The sequence below is a fragment of the Rattus rattus genome, chromosome 4 (assembly GCF_011064425.1).
Source record: "Rattus rattus isolate New Zealand chromosome 4, Rrattus_CSIRO_v1, whole genome shotgun sequence".
Classification (NCBI taxonomy): Eukaryota; Metazoa; Chordata; class Mammalia; order Rodentia; family Muridae; genus Rattus; species Rattus rattus.
This window is the reverse complement of record NC_046157.1, coordinates 36,530,088-36,544,770: the sequence shown is the minus strand read 5'-3', so window position 1 is coordinate 36,544,770 and position 14,683 is coordinate 36,530,088. Positions and strand designations below refer to the sequence as shown.

The window sequence follows — 14,683 nt, the reverse complement described above, 5'->3', positions numbered from 1 at the left end:
AAGAATGCGACCAGATGGTTGCTTTTGATTGATGTTCCACATGTACCCTGGGGAGCCCTGTGGGAACAGTGAAGTGGTGAAAACTGTTAACAGCCAAGCCCGTTTGTTGTCTCTTCTGCCCTCCTGCTCACGGGTTTGAGTGTGTCTGCCATCCGGAGCTCATTAGCGCGAAAACAATGATGTCTACGTAGAACAATAGGGCTATTTTTCCCTTCTGGGGACCAGTTAGTCCTGGGGCCATTTATCTAACCCTGTTCTAAGAAGGAAAGCAAAGGAATACACACAACAAATACAAATGTCTACGAGTAGTCCTCTGATATCCTTGTCCATCATATCTTGAGGCTAATTACCAATATTCCAGATCCTTAGACATGTGCTTATGTTTAAGAGATGTTGAGTACACAGGCTCTAAAGAGGGGAGAGCTATCCTGCATATGGTGGTAGAACATGCAGGGATGGCTAGACCACACATTCCAAGGAAGAAGACTTGGTGGCAACTACATCATACTTCAATGATAAGAAGTAACAGGGAAATAAATCAAAGAAAGTACCGGGAAAGGTAATTGAGTTCCGGTGCATTGCATTAGATTCCAATGTATTCTGGTTTTGACAGACTGACTATAACTTTGATTTCTAAAGCCTGAATATCTATCTCCTTATGAGCTAATGAATTATAATATTCATCCTCATTTTATTCTCCATTAAATGCATGAAAATTATATCTTGCCCATTTTTGGCTCCTTGTTTTACAAAAGCTCCTTGTTTTTCTCATAAAATTTAGGCAAAGTGTAGGTCAGTAGAAAAGCTGCACCAGTGCATACACAGGGATGCAGAACAGACCTCGCAATGTGACCATATTCCTACAGATCCTGAGTCACTGTTGAAACAGCTTCTGCCCCATCTTACGGACAAATTCTTCATTATAGCCTTCAGAGTCCATCTTTATCCTTTACAGACTTGAGTCTTTTCCCTGACAGGTTCTAGACTCCGTGAGAAAAGGCTCCTAAGTTTCCTTTTTTTCTTTTTTTCTTTTTTTTACAATTTTCATACAAATGTAATAAACATACACGTTCTAACAAAACCACTTTTTCTACAAGATGGTTCACTGCTAATATTAGTGTAAACTAGAAAGTATACTTAAATCACTCCTTTAATAATCATGTCTCCTCTGAGCCTTGATATGTTAGGTCTTGTGGCTCTATAGAGAAAATCAATTCATGGCCATGATGGATACTGCTCAACAGCAAAGACAACTACTGAGACTAACACTGATGGGTTCAGGAGACGCCTCAGTCAGTCCTCAGCCTACTGCACAATTGTGAGAACTTGGATTCCAATCCGCAGCAACCAAGGAAAAAGGCATGCATAGGTAGAAGTGTGTAAGCCCAGAGCTGGAGAGGGTGGGTAGGGAAAATGAGACACAGCCAGATCTCTGAAGTTTATTGGCCAGCCAGTATAGAGAAAAATGGTAAGCCTCTGGTACATAAGGACAGACAATTTTAGGAGGCTTGATGCTCCAGCATAGGGGATGCTAGAGTGGTGAGGCAGGAGTGGGAGGAGCACCCTCATACAGGCAAAGGGGAAGGGGGAGAAGAGTATAGGATGGGGTTTGTGGAGAATGATATAGGAAGTCAACTGATATTGACACCTGGCTTCCATATGTACACAAGTGCACACGCATACATACTTATATGTACACATCCATATATCATACTTATTTATTTTTGAAAATGACACAGAAAATGATGGGCAAGCTGCAACCAAATCATGAAAGAGACAAAAAGCACAAAAACCTTTGTAGCCTTGACTTAATTCTATAGCTTGATATACATTCTATGAGTTAAGATAGCAGTACCGAATGATGCAACATTGAACAGCCTAATGATCACTCTCATTTTTTTGTTGGTTTTTATTTTGACCATGTGGAAAAGTTGACCTTAGATCCCCACCTACCAAAGCACTTAGCTGTCAGGAGGCTATGACAATACTGTGTCTATTATACAAAGCCTTTCTGCTTTGAAACTCAGCTTGATTCTGTTCTCTTTACTCCTTTAGTTTTTGCTAATGGAATTACTTAAGACGTTAACAAGTAATTAGTGATCTCTGAATGTGTAATCAGTTTGATACCAGGTTCTGAATTCATGGGCGATGGACTGTGGTAGAGTGCGTGGACCTGCACACTATTATGTCAAGTCAGCACTCGTGTACAGAGAGAGCTTCCATCGTGCCTAGAACATGGTTGCCCTATGACATTATTTGTTCCATTGAATTGCATTCTCTTCCTACAAGACATATTAGAAGTTTACATTTTAAAAGTCATTTTTTTACCTGAAAGGCTCTACATCCTTAGACATATTTATCCTATATAATTTTTAAAATTATCTGTTGAAAGTATACCCAATAATAGGTCTTATTCAAAATTTCAACTGCACAGAAAATGGAAGAGCACTTCAGAAATAATTCAACTATTTGTCAATTTCCTCTGAAGAAACATCTACACTATCTGATACTTTTTCCATTTATCACCTGCTGTCTAAATATGTGTGATTTTCTACTGCTATGTCTTATCAACTCTTTTTTTATAATATTTATCTACTCATTTTTATTTCCTTCTTGAAGTGAGCTGGTTTGTTTTTCTTAAGGCGATACTTCCCAAAGAAATATTTATATCCACCCCAAACATCGTTACGGTAACAGAAAATCAATGTGAAATCAATTAGATCGACCACATGCTTGTCCAAGCTGACATCAATGCTACCTTGTAAGGCTAAGCTGCATCTTCTCCAATCTAGTTTCTTTACTCATATAAGTCAATTCTAATATTTCAGGTATAGATGAAAAATGTGGTATTGGTTTTTATTCCATTTTTTCACATCCAAAATATTATTACTGTCTTGCTTTCTGGTAGTTTTCATTTCAAACATTTTTTCCTGTCTCACAGATTTGGATTTATCCTTAAACCCAAGTGGGGAAGTGACCAAGCAGATCGGTGATACCCTGCCTGTGTCTTGCACAATATCTGCAAGTAGGAACGCAACTGTGGTGTGGATGAAGGTAAGTCCAGGTCTTCCACTGCTGTCCTGCTCCTTAGCATGGGTTCTTGAAGCATCCTTTTGTATTTTGTTTCACACCTCAATATGGATATTTCAGCTTGGTTTGTATGCCCTCATCCATGTGCCCTTTCAATCCTCTCCTTTCTAGCGTTTGTCAAATCACAGTAATTTGTAGAGGCATTCAGTCACACCATGGTGTCGTTAATAGATGGGCTGTGGCACAGTGTGATGCATTGCTTTATGAGTAAAGCATATTTTGAAAAGGGATCCACACACACACATATGCACACACAAGCACAGACAATTAAATACTTTAAGAACAAACCTTATAGAGTTGATTTTAGCTGACATTTTTCTGACATCCTGGCTGTAGTATCTCTGTGGAAAATGTAGCTGTGGATTATTTTTCGCATCATTTATAATGATATCACACCAGATCGATCAGAAACCTCACAAGTAAGATAGAAGCTCAAGCCCATGCCTTCTTCCTCTTTGGAAGTTTCAGTCACTAAAAGATGGTTCTTTGTAATTGTGAGGTCTTTGATGCTAGAAAGATCTTTTCACTTCTAGCCCTTAGGAAACAACTAGAACATTCTAAAGTCTTGTTTGGGGTCCCCTGTGTAAGCTCATGTAGTCACATAACTCTAAAATAAAGTGTGACTTGAGGCCCAATATTTCTTTCTTAGAATGAGAAAGGAGGGTATATAATTGGCGTTTTGAGTCTATCTTATCCTTAAAGCAGAAGTTTCTGACCATGAAATCACCATTTACATCATTGGCTACTGTTTCCCAACGTTCAGAGTATAAAATGGACAGGAGCAGCTAACCAGAGAAAATCTGAGAAAATAAATCTCTATGTCATTTGACACAGGAGTTCAAATTATCTTTATAATAATCATGAAGAAATTTCTTACTAAGACTTCTGGGCAAATTGTTGTTGTATAAAGCAATATACTACAAATAAAACTATAAACACCCAATCTCTGTCTCTGTTTTTGTCTCTCTGTCTTTCCCACTCCTTCCCTTCCCCTCCTGTCCTCTCTTTCCTCTCTGAAGCAAGGTCTCACTATGTAGCACTCACTAGCCTCAATCTAGCTATGTAGACCAGGCTGGCCTCCAGCTTCTGAGTTCTGGAATTGAATCTGTCACTACCACATGCAGCATCCTCTCACTCTTCGAGCATTTTCCTTTACTTTCTCTTGGTTACAACCTTGCCACAAATGTTCTTCTCCCAAATGATTACAACATCGCTCGTCATCACCCTTAGTTAATATGTATACTATGTATGATACTTAACAAATAGGTAAATGATTTATAAGCATGTAGAGCAGTCAATGACTGTACAAAACACAATGGTGTTCTATTTGAGAAATAAGTCTGCTACAGTAAACATGAAATGCAGTCCCTGTTATTGGTTAATCACTAATGTCGGTACTGCTAAGCAACATCCCTACTCAACACTTGTTGATGAGGGAGCAGACAAAAGATAATCCTAGATCCAAAGACCTGCAATCTCAGAATTCTGGTCATATTAGCTGCTTTTTAATTTGATGTCCTGGAAATATGATTATCTTCTGATGATGTCAAGTAACTTTCTAATAAAGATATAATTTCCCTTTCTTTCTTGAAATTGGAGTAGTAAGACTTTCTTACTGATTGTGTTTTTTCCTAATGTTCTTGTGATTTTATAATGAAACTCCAGTGTTGACAGCCATTCAGCTAAACTAAGTGTGGAGCATTTCGCCCAGCACTGTTTCTGTTCCATGCTTATGGGTGAGTGTTAACACAGTAGTAGGAACTGACGATTAAGACTTTTGCTCAATGTAAATCTATTGTACTACTCATTAGTTAACCCTCAAAACAATTGGATGCAGTAAAAAGAAGACCTCATCCTCCATATAAAGGAAAATATGAACTTGTTCCAAATTACCAACACTAGGATAGGGGTCTATGCACTATAGCTCTACATTGTCTGACTCAAAAGGTTCTTAAGACCCACAGAATAATCTTAGGTTTAATTATTATAGAACACATACAGCTAAAGTCACAATTGTGAGGTGAGGTGACATAACTAGTTTAGAAAGAACTCACCTTCATTCAACACATGAGGACCTTGAATAAATCCCCAGCACCCACCCGATACTTCAAGGAGTGTCTGAAACCCCAGTCTTGGGATCCAGACACAGATTTTGGTTCAATGAAAGATCCCGTCTCAAGGCAATAATGGGGCAGGTGGTAGAGGGAAACCCCAGATGACCTACACTGGTCTCCATGCTACACTCATGCACAGGTGTGCTCAACCAGACATGCAGGCACGTGCACCTCACACATATACCACGCACACACACATGCGCATGCACACAATGTCATACACAGTAATTAAAGCTGTAATAAGTAAAATATTGTTGTGCCCCCCTGAAGTAATGGTGCTATGTGTTTCACCAGGATAACATCAGGCTCCGATCGAGTCCATCTTTTTCTAGTCTTCATTATCAGGATGCTGGGAACTATGTCTGTGAAACTGCTCTGCAGGAGGTTGAGGGACTGAAGAAAAGGGAGTCGCTGACGCTCATCGTAGAAGGTACTGAAATGAAATGATTTAGCAGTAATTATTTTGCTCTTCAAGAATTTGATATCGGGCTGCTTTTAATATTCCCAAAGTAGGATTCTAATTGCAATAATATTTCAGGAAAACCTCAAATCAAAATGACCAAGAAAACTGACCCCAGTGGACTGTCTAAGACTATAATCTGCCATGTGGAAGGGTTTCCAAAGCCAGCTATACAGTGGACCATTACCGGCAGTGGAAGCGTCATAAACCAAGCAAGTATTTTAATTCTTGCTCTGAGCTAAGTTGAGTTTTCTTTAGATACTTGAAATGTAGGTAGGTTTGGTTGGAATGTAGAATATAAAATCCTGAATATCGAGCATAGAATATGCAACAAAAGCTCAGAGAAAGTGCTTGCCGACATCATCATTTTTTTCTGAAGGAGATCATTCCTCAAATAAAATTACAATCAGAGACCCATGGAAAACTTTTTTAGAATACTGTGCTGTGGTATCTTCTTTTAAAAGAATTAAACTTGGGTGATTCTCCATGGTCATCAATTTCTGAGACACAAGTAATCAAATCATTTATATGTACACTTTTCTGAACCACAAACTTGGACATCAAACTATAAGTAGATGCCCTGACTTTGCCTGTTTAGTGTTTAAAGGCTATTCCTTATTGAACCTGGGCCCTATGAATAGTAACCAACATAGTCACTGCTTGGAAATACATGCTCTAGTCTGCTCGTCACAGGGCTAGGACCAGAAGAAGGCTGCCTCAAGTGTAGCATCTCGGTTATACCCTCCTGGACAATAGAGGACATCAATCTAAACTTAATATCTGTAGTCTCGGTAAAGTACTTTGGATGCCACAAAGTATTGCAGCTTATGAATGCTATGAATATTTCATTCTTTTTTTTTTTCCGGAGCTGGGGACTGAACCCAGGGCCTTGCACTTGTTAGGCAAGCGCTCTACCATTGAGCTAAATCCCCAACCCCTGAATATTTCATTCTTAATACAAAGTCAGACACTCAGAGAGAAATATAGACAGAGAGAGAGAGAAAAAAAACAATTGTTTGCTGAGATTTCAGAACTTTAATCCCTCTTATCAATGTTTGGTGTACTAATATAACGTTAAATTTTTTTCTGTAGTGGTCCTCATGTCTCCTTCGATCATTAGAACCAGTTGAAGAGTCATAGACATAGAACCAGTTCACAGACATAGACTCTCCATTTAATGTTTTAGCAGACACCTTTACAGCAAAAAGAAGCAAGTTAATTTTAAGTTTTACAACATGTTCCTCTGTGGAAACGTGAACCACTAGCTCAGCTCATATAATGTCATTTGCTAAGCATGAGTGAGGGATCCGGGCTCTTGCCTGGGACTCATACAAATACATTTGCATATGTTAAAGCAATGGGACTCCTCGGTGCAGTCCCCTCCCGCTTGAAGCCAATGACTTATGACTGGGTTAAATACATTAAAGACACACTGGTAAAAAGCCCATGCCCCGGAGCACAGAGAGGCAAGAAGGCCATCAAACATGAGAAGATGCATGATTCCTTATTTGGAATAAAGTTTTGACTTGCTGACAATGTGCAGCAATACTTTTTAGCACCAAATGCTAAAAGTGAAATGCTAAATGATTATAAAAGTTACTTTCCTACACTACTTTTTTTTAATCTCTCTAGTTTAGTGGTAAGTGTGATTGATAAGAACCGGTAGTTCCTGGAAAGTATACTTTTAAAAAGTATTCATATATCTGATAAATGAGTGAATGAATGAATGAATATAAAAATGAAAATCTGATGAATGAATGAATATAAAAATATAAATCTGATGAATGAATGAATATAAAACTGTAAGAACGTGCTAGAAATAAGCAAGTATATTTTGTAAAGACTGAAGTAGCAAGCCAAAAGACTCAGGGAATACAGCAGGTACATGCATCCACAGGATAGAAATAATAATGCTATTCTTCATTGTCACAGAGAAGGTTTGAGTCTGGCCTGAGGGACGATGTGTTATTTTCCTTGTTCTAGGTCTGAGCTGGTTCATTCATAGTGTTTTATTTGTTCCCCCCTCCAAGGTATGATGAACCTGGTAGTTTACAGCCATGAGGTAGCTCCCAGGAATAGAGGCTACTGCACACTTATCCTCAAGACACATACAGTACAGTTAAAAAACAAAGCCACGACAGAAAAACAGATGATATAGTCAAAATAAGTGACCAAGGAAAGGGTATGAAGTCGTACTTGCTTGAGTTGCATTGTGTTTGTGTCTAATCCTAAGAATGACCGAACTACATTGTTTCCTTTTTAATGTTTTAAAAATATTTTCAAAACTTTTCAGGCAATATGTGCACTCCTTTATTTTTTTATTTTTCCTTATTTTATTGAAAACTATGTTCATGCAATATGTTCTAACGGTTTCTGCGGTTTCCCTACTCCCATGTCCACTGAAATCATACCCTTTCTTTCTCTCATTTGAAAACAAACAAGCATTAAAAAGAAATAAAGTAAGATAAAAACAAACTGGAATATGGGAAAGAAAAGGCACAAGAAACATATAAATACATACGTTCTCACCTCAAAGGTCCCATAGAAATACAAACTTGGAAACCATAATATATATGTGAAAAATCTGTTAAGTAAAAAACAAAAGAACCTCAAAAATGGGGTACAAATCTAAACAGAGAATTCTTGAGAGATCAGACAGAAATAGCTGAGAAGCACTTAAGGAAATGTTCCTAGTAAGGAAATACAAATCAAAACTGTTGCATTGTTTCTTACATTTGAGTGTATCACATTCAGAAACACCCCGATTTGTACCTCAGAAAAACCAAAAGCACTTAAGCCATCATTGAAAGATCCACCTTTTTTATTGACAAAGAAAAAGTCTAAGAGAAACAAATAGTTTTATTTACCCAAAAACAAATCCTATATATATTGCACTTGGATGTAACATCTTATGATTAAGAGATATGAGATAAGAGAATAGATGCCCTCTGTAGAGAATTGATATAAGAGGATACATGTCTACCCCCCTCAAAAAAAAAATAAACCACTGACCTCATTCACAAACACATCCGAAGGTAACAAGATTAATAATATGCTTAGGAACAAGTATCATGAAAAATTTAACTGACACTGAGCATCTATGGGAGTGGGGGGAGGGGGGCTGATTGCTGTGTTAAAATTCCCAAAAGAATCATAAACAGTGAGATGCCATCATTGCTTTATTAATCTCATTTCTGCCCACTATAAAGCTGTAGATGACCTGGACGGTCCTTATCTATGGTTTCCACACTCCCTTAAAAACAGACCGTAGGACATTGCACTTGCCCGTGGCATCCACCACTATTCTTTCCCAGACTCATAAATGCATCTCCATCTCTAAACTCTTCTCCTTTCTTCTTCCAGACAGAGGAGTCTCCTTATATTAATGGCAGGTATTATAGTAAAATTATCATTTCCCCTGAGGAGAATGTTACATTAACTTGCACAGCAGAAAACCAACTGGAGAGAACAGTAAACTCCCTGAATGTCTCTGCGAGTGAGTATTTCATTTCTGGCATTAAAACTGTAAGAAAATTTGAAGTTATTCTTCATTAGCTTAACATCTTCAGTTCCATCTCCCTGTACTGCATCATGGTAAGTTTCACGCTTTTGTTTGGCATTTTTGATATCATCGCCATGAGGTTCTGTTTTCTTTTTTCCTGGTTTCCATTTTTCTATTACCCTTGTCTTCACAGTTTAAGTCACTTCATATATTAGGACTCAGACACTTTTCCCAGGATAGGATGAGAAAATAAGAAACCAGTTGCCCGTACTTAATCCACACTATGGATCCAGAGTCAGAGAATTCCATGATTATTTTAAAATAATTTTGGAAAAGGTATACAATCAATAAATTTTTAGTTCTCCCATTAGTTTGCATTACAGTTTGTTATATCTTTATCCTACCCCTATTTTATACAGAAATGCCACAAATTAGGCCAATTAACAAATTGGTAACAAAAATGTTACAAGAATTAATACAAATCAGGTTGCAAAGTTTCCCTTCTCTCATTGATTTTGAATCATAATGAAAATAGGTGAAATCATCTTAGAGAAAATTAAAGTATCTGTCAATATTGAAATCCTAGCTTATATATTTTTGAGAGAGAGAAAACATTTTGAAAACCATGATTTATTGGAAAATTAGATACCATTTTCAGGCCCGTTACTATTCCCATTGCTATGTTACCATGGCAACGTTAAACCAGGACTGACCTAGAGTAAGGTTCACTTTTACACAGGATGTTAACTGACCTGCTGCCAAATGTTTATTTCTTGACCAGTTGGAATCCTTACTTTGGTATGTTTTGAATGTAATGGCTAGGAATTTATAGGACAAAACATTTTCAAAAGATAATGGTCCCTCACATTTCTACTGGAATATAAAGGCCCAGTGGATGAGCTGGAGAGAAGAGCTAAACAAAATTAACTTTAAAATACAATCATTGACTTCTCACAATGCAATTCACTGGGTATTGATTTGCACTACCTAGAGAGAACCCAGCCTTATTCTTTTGTTTTAACGGAACTTTTTTTTTAAACACTAACCTGTTGAATGAGATAGTTCAGCTTTCTCAATATGTAAAGCAATCATCTTCAAACTTTGTCCTATCTGAGCACTTAAGATGAAGAATGTAGGAGTGAATTGTAATCTAACACCACGGAGAATTCTGATGCATTCCTAGGCACACTAAAGAATATTTATGTAATCTAACTATAGTCCAGGAGCGCACTGAGTTTTAATGAAACCTAAAACCACAGCACAATCAGCAACCTGGAAGTCTGGCAAATATCATATAGGGGACGATGTAATCCCCAGAGCACCCTACGTATAACCTCAACCCCAACTCCTGATTTGAGGACGTCATTACTAACCCTCGACACCAACAAATGGAAATGAATTCTCCTAAATAGGGGCAGACAAAGTCGAGCACAGATGAGAAACACAGTATTATAGATTAAGAACAGGGGCTTCTTGTTCCTCCCAAAAAGAAATTCTAGTGAAAGACACGGACAGTAGGGAATTAATATAGATTTTAGATAAATACCGCAGCTTGTTGGTTATAAATTTTCTCTAGTACATTAAAACACGTGTATTCTTAACTCTTGTCCTTAAGATTAATTCCTCTGTACGAACATTGTAGGGAAGTTTTTGCTGTACGAAGTGTGATTTTTCTTTACCCTTAGCTCTAGAATAGCTGTTTTATCTAAGTATTATTACATCATACTATAATGGTAAAGGTGTCTTTCATTTATCAGCAGATTTTGTTTTTAATTTCATATTAACATTTTTCATTTCAGTAAGTATTCCAGAACACGATGAGGCAGACGATATAAGTGGTAGGTACTATGCCACAGACTCTCCTTCCTTGACTATCAGCTCAAGACTTACGAAGTGTCCTTGTCTGAGTGACTCTCTTAGCTGTCCAAAAATTTGACTTGAATTTCAATACCAAATGAGACAAGATAGTCAAAATTCTAAAGAATAAACTTTACCCTTCAAAAAAAATCACAAGTTTGCATGTAAACCACAGTAGTGATCCTTAGCTGTCATTAACAATCTGTCAACACAACACCAACTTCCTTTTAAACTCCGTAGCACTGGCTATAGCTACACGGACTTTTCTTCTTTGTCGTAGATGAAAACAGAGAAAAGGTGAATGACCAGGCCAAACTAATTGTGGGCATTGTGGTTGGTCTCCTCCTCGCCGCCCTCGTCGCCGGCGTCGTCTACTGGCTGTACATGAAGAAATCGAAGTAAGTTGTACAGAAAGGTTCTTGCTCTTCATAGCCTCCGACCTGAACCAGTCCAGCATGCAGAGTGTGCTTGCCCCTGCTGTGGATATAATTTCTAGACTAATATGGACACATCACCAAATGGAGCACACCATATTTTCTTTTACTTCATAGAGAGTGCAGGACCAACCATCGAGGATGTGACCTGGACTGTGCTCATGTCTCCTTAACATTAAGTCAACGTTCTGAGACCAGTTATTTTTGTTGTTGTTGTTTTCTACCTAGGTAATTTTTTTTAAAGCACATATGACCTACATGTAAAACATTTTAAAGTTTTTGTTTGAAGTTCATAAAGATTAGTTCAAAGAAGGTCCATAGTCCGGGACCTGTGACTGAGGAGTGCCTGAACTGGCCAGAAATAAAATTGCCACTGAACTGAGGAGATCATCTATGTTCTAGTTAAATGACTTTATCCCATGTAAGAACCTAATTAAGAGGTGGAAAAAAATCATTACTTTGGCCCTAATGAAAACACTGATTAGATAAAATACTACAAATGCCTTTAAAACACTTTAGATAAGGGTAGATTAAAAATGATTAGAATCATAAAGTACGGCATGCAGGATGGGCCTTTAAGGTCTTCTAACAGGGCTTATAGTAAGTATCTGGTGAAGCTAATGATGATTACTGGTAAGTACATGTCAAGATTTAGAAACGCATTATTTCTGTAAGACAGACACATCCTCCTCATTAGGCTGATAACATTGTGTGTGAGTTCACAGTGACTACATTGCCAGCAGAAGGGAAAAGTGGAATGTGGAATTTTGTATTACTATTTATTTTGGTTTTGGTTTGATTTGGTTTAGTTTATTTGTGTGTTTGGCTTGCCTTTTGGAACTTCGAAAGTCCCATTGGTGACTCTAGGACACAATCCTGGATTCAGATAAGGACTCTAAAATTACCTCTTCTAAGAGAATAAACTACACAGATATTCCACAACAGAATATCTGTAGCTAGTACCAATCTGGAACTTATTTTTTTATGCTTTATTATGTCTGAATTAATCTGTCTAAAAATATCAAGACATACATCTTAGTAAAAGAGATGAAGTGAACTCAAACCTACATAATCTTAATCTCACCCCTTAACTGTGTGAGCTCCAGAGCTGAGTGGAGTTTCCTGGCAGGGAGACACAGCTGGGAAAGGTGGTATGTTGGTTAGACTTTCTCAGAGAATGGAATGTGTGTTCAGACATAGGTGGGATAGAAGGCAGGAAGTATGTACGAGGGAATGAGAGAGGAAGGGGAAAGAGGCAGGGTGGAGAATTACCTCACATGGTCGTTGAAGCTGCAGTCTCCAGATCTTTAAGCCAGAACCTGGAGGTGCATGAGAACAGGTGTCCAGCTCGAGCCTCTGTCCAAAAGGCTGAGGCCCAGGAGAACCGATGGGATAAGTTTCAATCTAGACCCAATGGGATGGAGAGTGGGAAGGGTCAGAGTTTCAGCCTGAGCCTAGAGAGTAGAACAAGTTCCAAAGTAAGTGCTGGGGCTGGAGGTGGTTCTCCTTCCCTGCTAAGCCTTCCCATTCTCTTGGTATCTTTAGCGGTTGGATGACAAACACACATAAGAGAAAACAATCAGCTTTACCAGGTCTATTGATAACTATGTTCATCACATCCAGAAACACCCAGTGACACAATAGAATACAGTATGACAAATGTCTGGATATGACATGGCCCAATCAAGTTGATATATAAAGTTAGCCATTGCAGTTGATGATGAATATTATATATGAACATTTAACCTCCAAATATACCAATAGAGCTACAGGTAGGGGATCTATGGAAAACCTAAAGAGGAGTGCTTATACCATGTGAGAAGAAATGCAAAATTGCCATGAAGTAGTATTCTAATACAGTAATATAGTAATCTTATACGAATTCTCCCTGTATTTGCAAACGTTTCTTTATGATCAATAATACATCCCAACTCATAAATGCACAATGAGAAACACATCTGAAAGCCTAGGATCTAGGTTTCATTCCTTCTTCTAGGACTTCCTATTTAAAAAACGACACAAAAGTCTCTGTATCAGAAAAACAAGCTGAGACATGGACTTTGATCCTCTGCATTAGGGGTAAATGAATTCCAAGTCCTAAGAGAACCCTCAACATCTTAATCATACTCTGTTAATGGCTCATCAGACATCAGATATTCTATAACTAAAAGGAATGTGTCCTTGTGTTACATTAACTCTTACCATATGGCAACCGCAAATTCAAATCACAGATAAAAAAAAATGCTGGACACTTTCTTTAATATTGTCATTAATTCAAGCCTCCAGCACTCCCTTTAAGTTAAGGTCCAGCCTTGACTACTACTTAACTGAAACGTGTAACAAATTTGATAGACTTAATATCATCGGTAATCATAATAACAGAAGCTCTCATCTTATGTAGCAAAGAGACTTTTCTGAAAAAATGTGTGGGATGCTTCAGATTTCTAAATGCTTTCAATCCCTTGCCTGATCCTCTGGAATAAGCTGACATTCTTGCTATATGAGTGAGTGTTGAAACCCTTTAGATACTGGCAGAGGAAGTGCAGACCCAAGGTGAGAGATTTCAGTTCAGTCTCTAAGACCAGCTTTTTGCAATGCACTTAGCAAAGCAGTGGAGGCTTAGCAACATCTGAGGGATGTTCTTTGAATTAGTTACAGTAAACATCATTGGAAAGATAAGGGGAAAAATTATTACCAAGTGGGTTTGAAGAGAACATTCATTTATATATTTATATGCTTATACAAATTCATATGCACGCTGTGGCCTCAGTAGTACTGCTTTTCGATTAAGATGCCTCATCGGACTTTGCCTTTGTACATTTAGCATCGTGCCACAGGAAGGGACATGCCACACATTCGCGGTTGGCATGGCCTCTCCATTTGCATTAAAAGACAGGGTCATCCAACTTTGGCCTTTTCTTTTTTTCTACTTACAATTTGGCAAGCATCCAGAAGGAAAAAGAAAAAAAAAAGTGTCCCGTTATTCCTTCCAACCATAAATCATAAATCATAAAGGAAAAGGGAAATGGGGTGAAGAGGATATGCTGGCCTGTCTTCTTAATTACAGTGGCATTGACCACTAAGTGCAGAGCCAGGGCTCCTCTCTTAATATCGTTCTGACCCGAAAAGCCTCAGTGGGAAGGACTCACGTCAAAACAGAGCATTTATATTTTTAAAAGATCACAGTGTGTTTGTGAGGAAAACTATAACTACCTGACCCTGTCAT

The 14,683-nt window shown here is 38.0% G+C and overlaps 1 protein-coding gene across 2 annotated transcripts in view; it reads left to right on the top strand.

The window, feature by feature from the left end:
• Positions 1 to 14,683, top strand: part of Alcam (activated leukocyte cell adhesion molecule) — a 194,086-nt gene that overhangs the window by 166,067 nt on the left and 13,336 nt on the right. The window contains exons 9-14 of one of the 2 annotated variants that reach the window (XM_032900289.1): positions 2,942 to 3,054; positions 5,499 to 5,634; positions 5,743 to 5,876; positions 9,028 to 9,160; positions 10,966 to 11,004; positions 11,304 to 11,421. In XM_032900289.1, coding sequence (XP_032756180.1) covers positions 2,942 to 3,054; positions 5,499 to 5,634; positions 5,743 to 5,876; positions 9,028 to 9,160; positions 10,966 to 11,004; positions 11,304 to 11,421 — 673 coding nt within the window. The remainder of the gene's footprint in view (positions 1 to 2,941; positions 3,055 to 5,498; positions 5,635 to 5,742; positions 5,877 to 9,027; positions 9,161 to 10,965; positions 11,005 to 11,303; positions 11,422 to 14,683) is intronic. The other variant, XM_032900290.1, reaches the window with a different exon arrangement.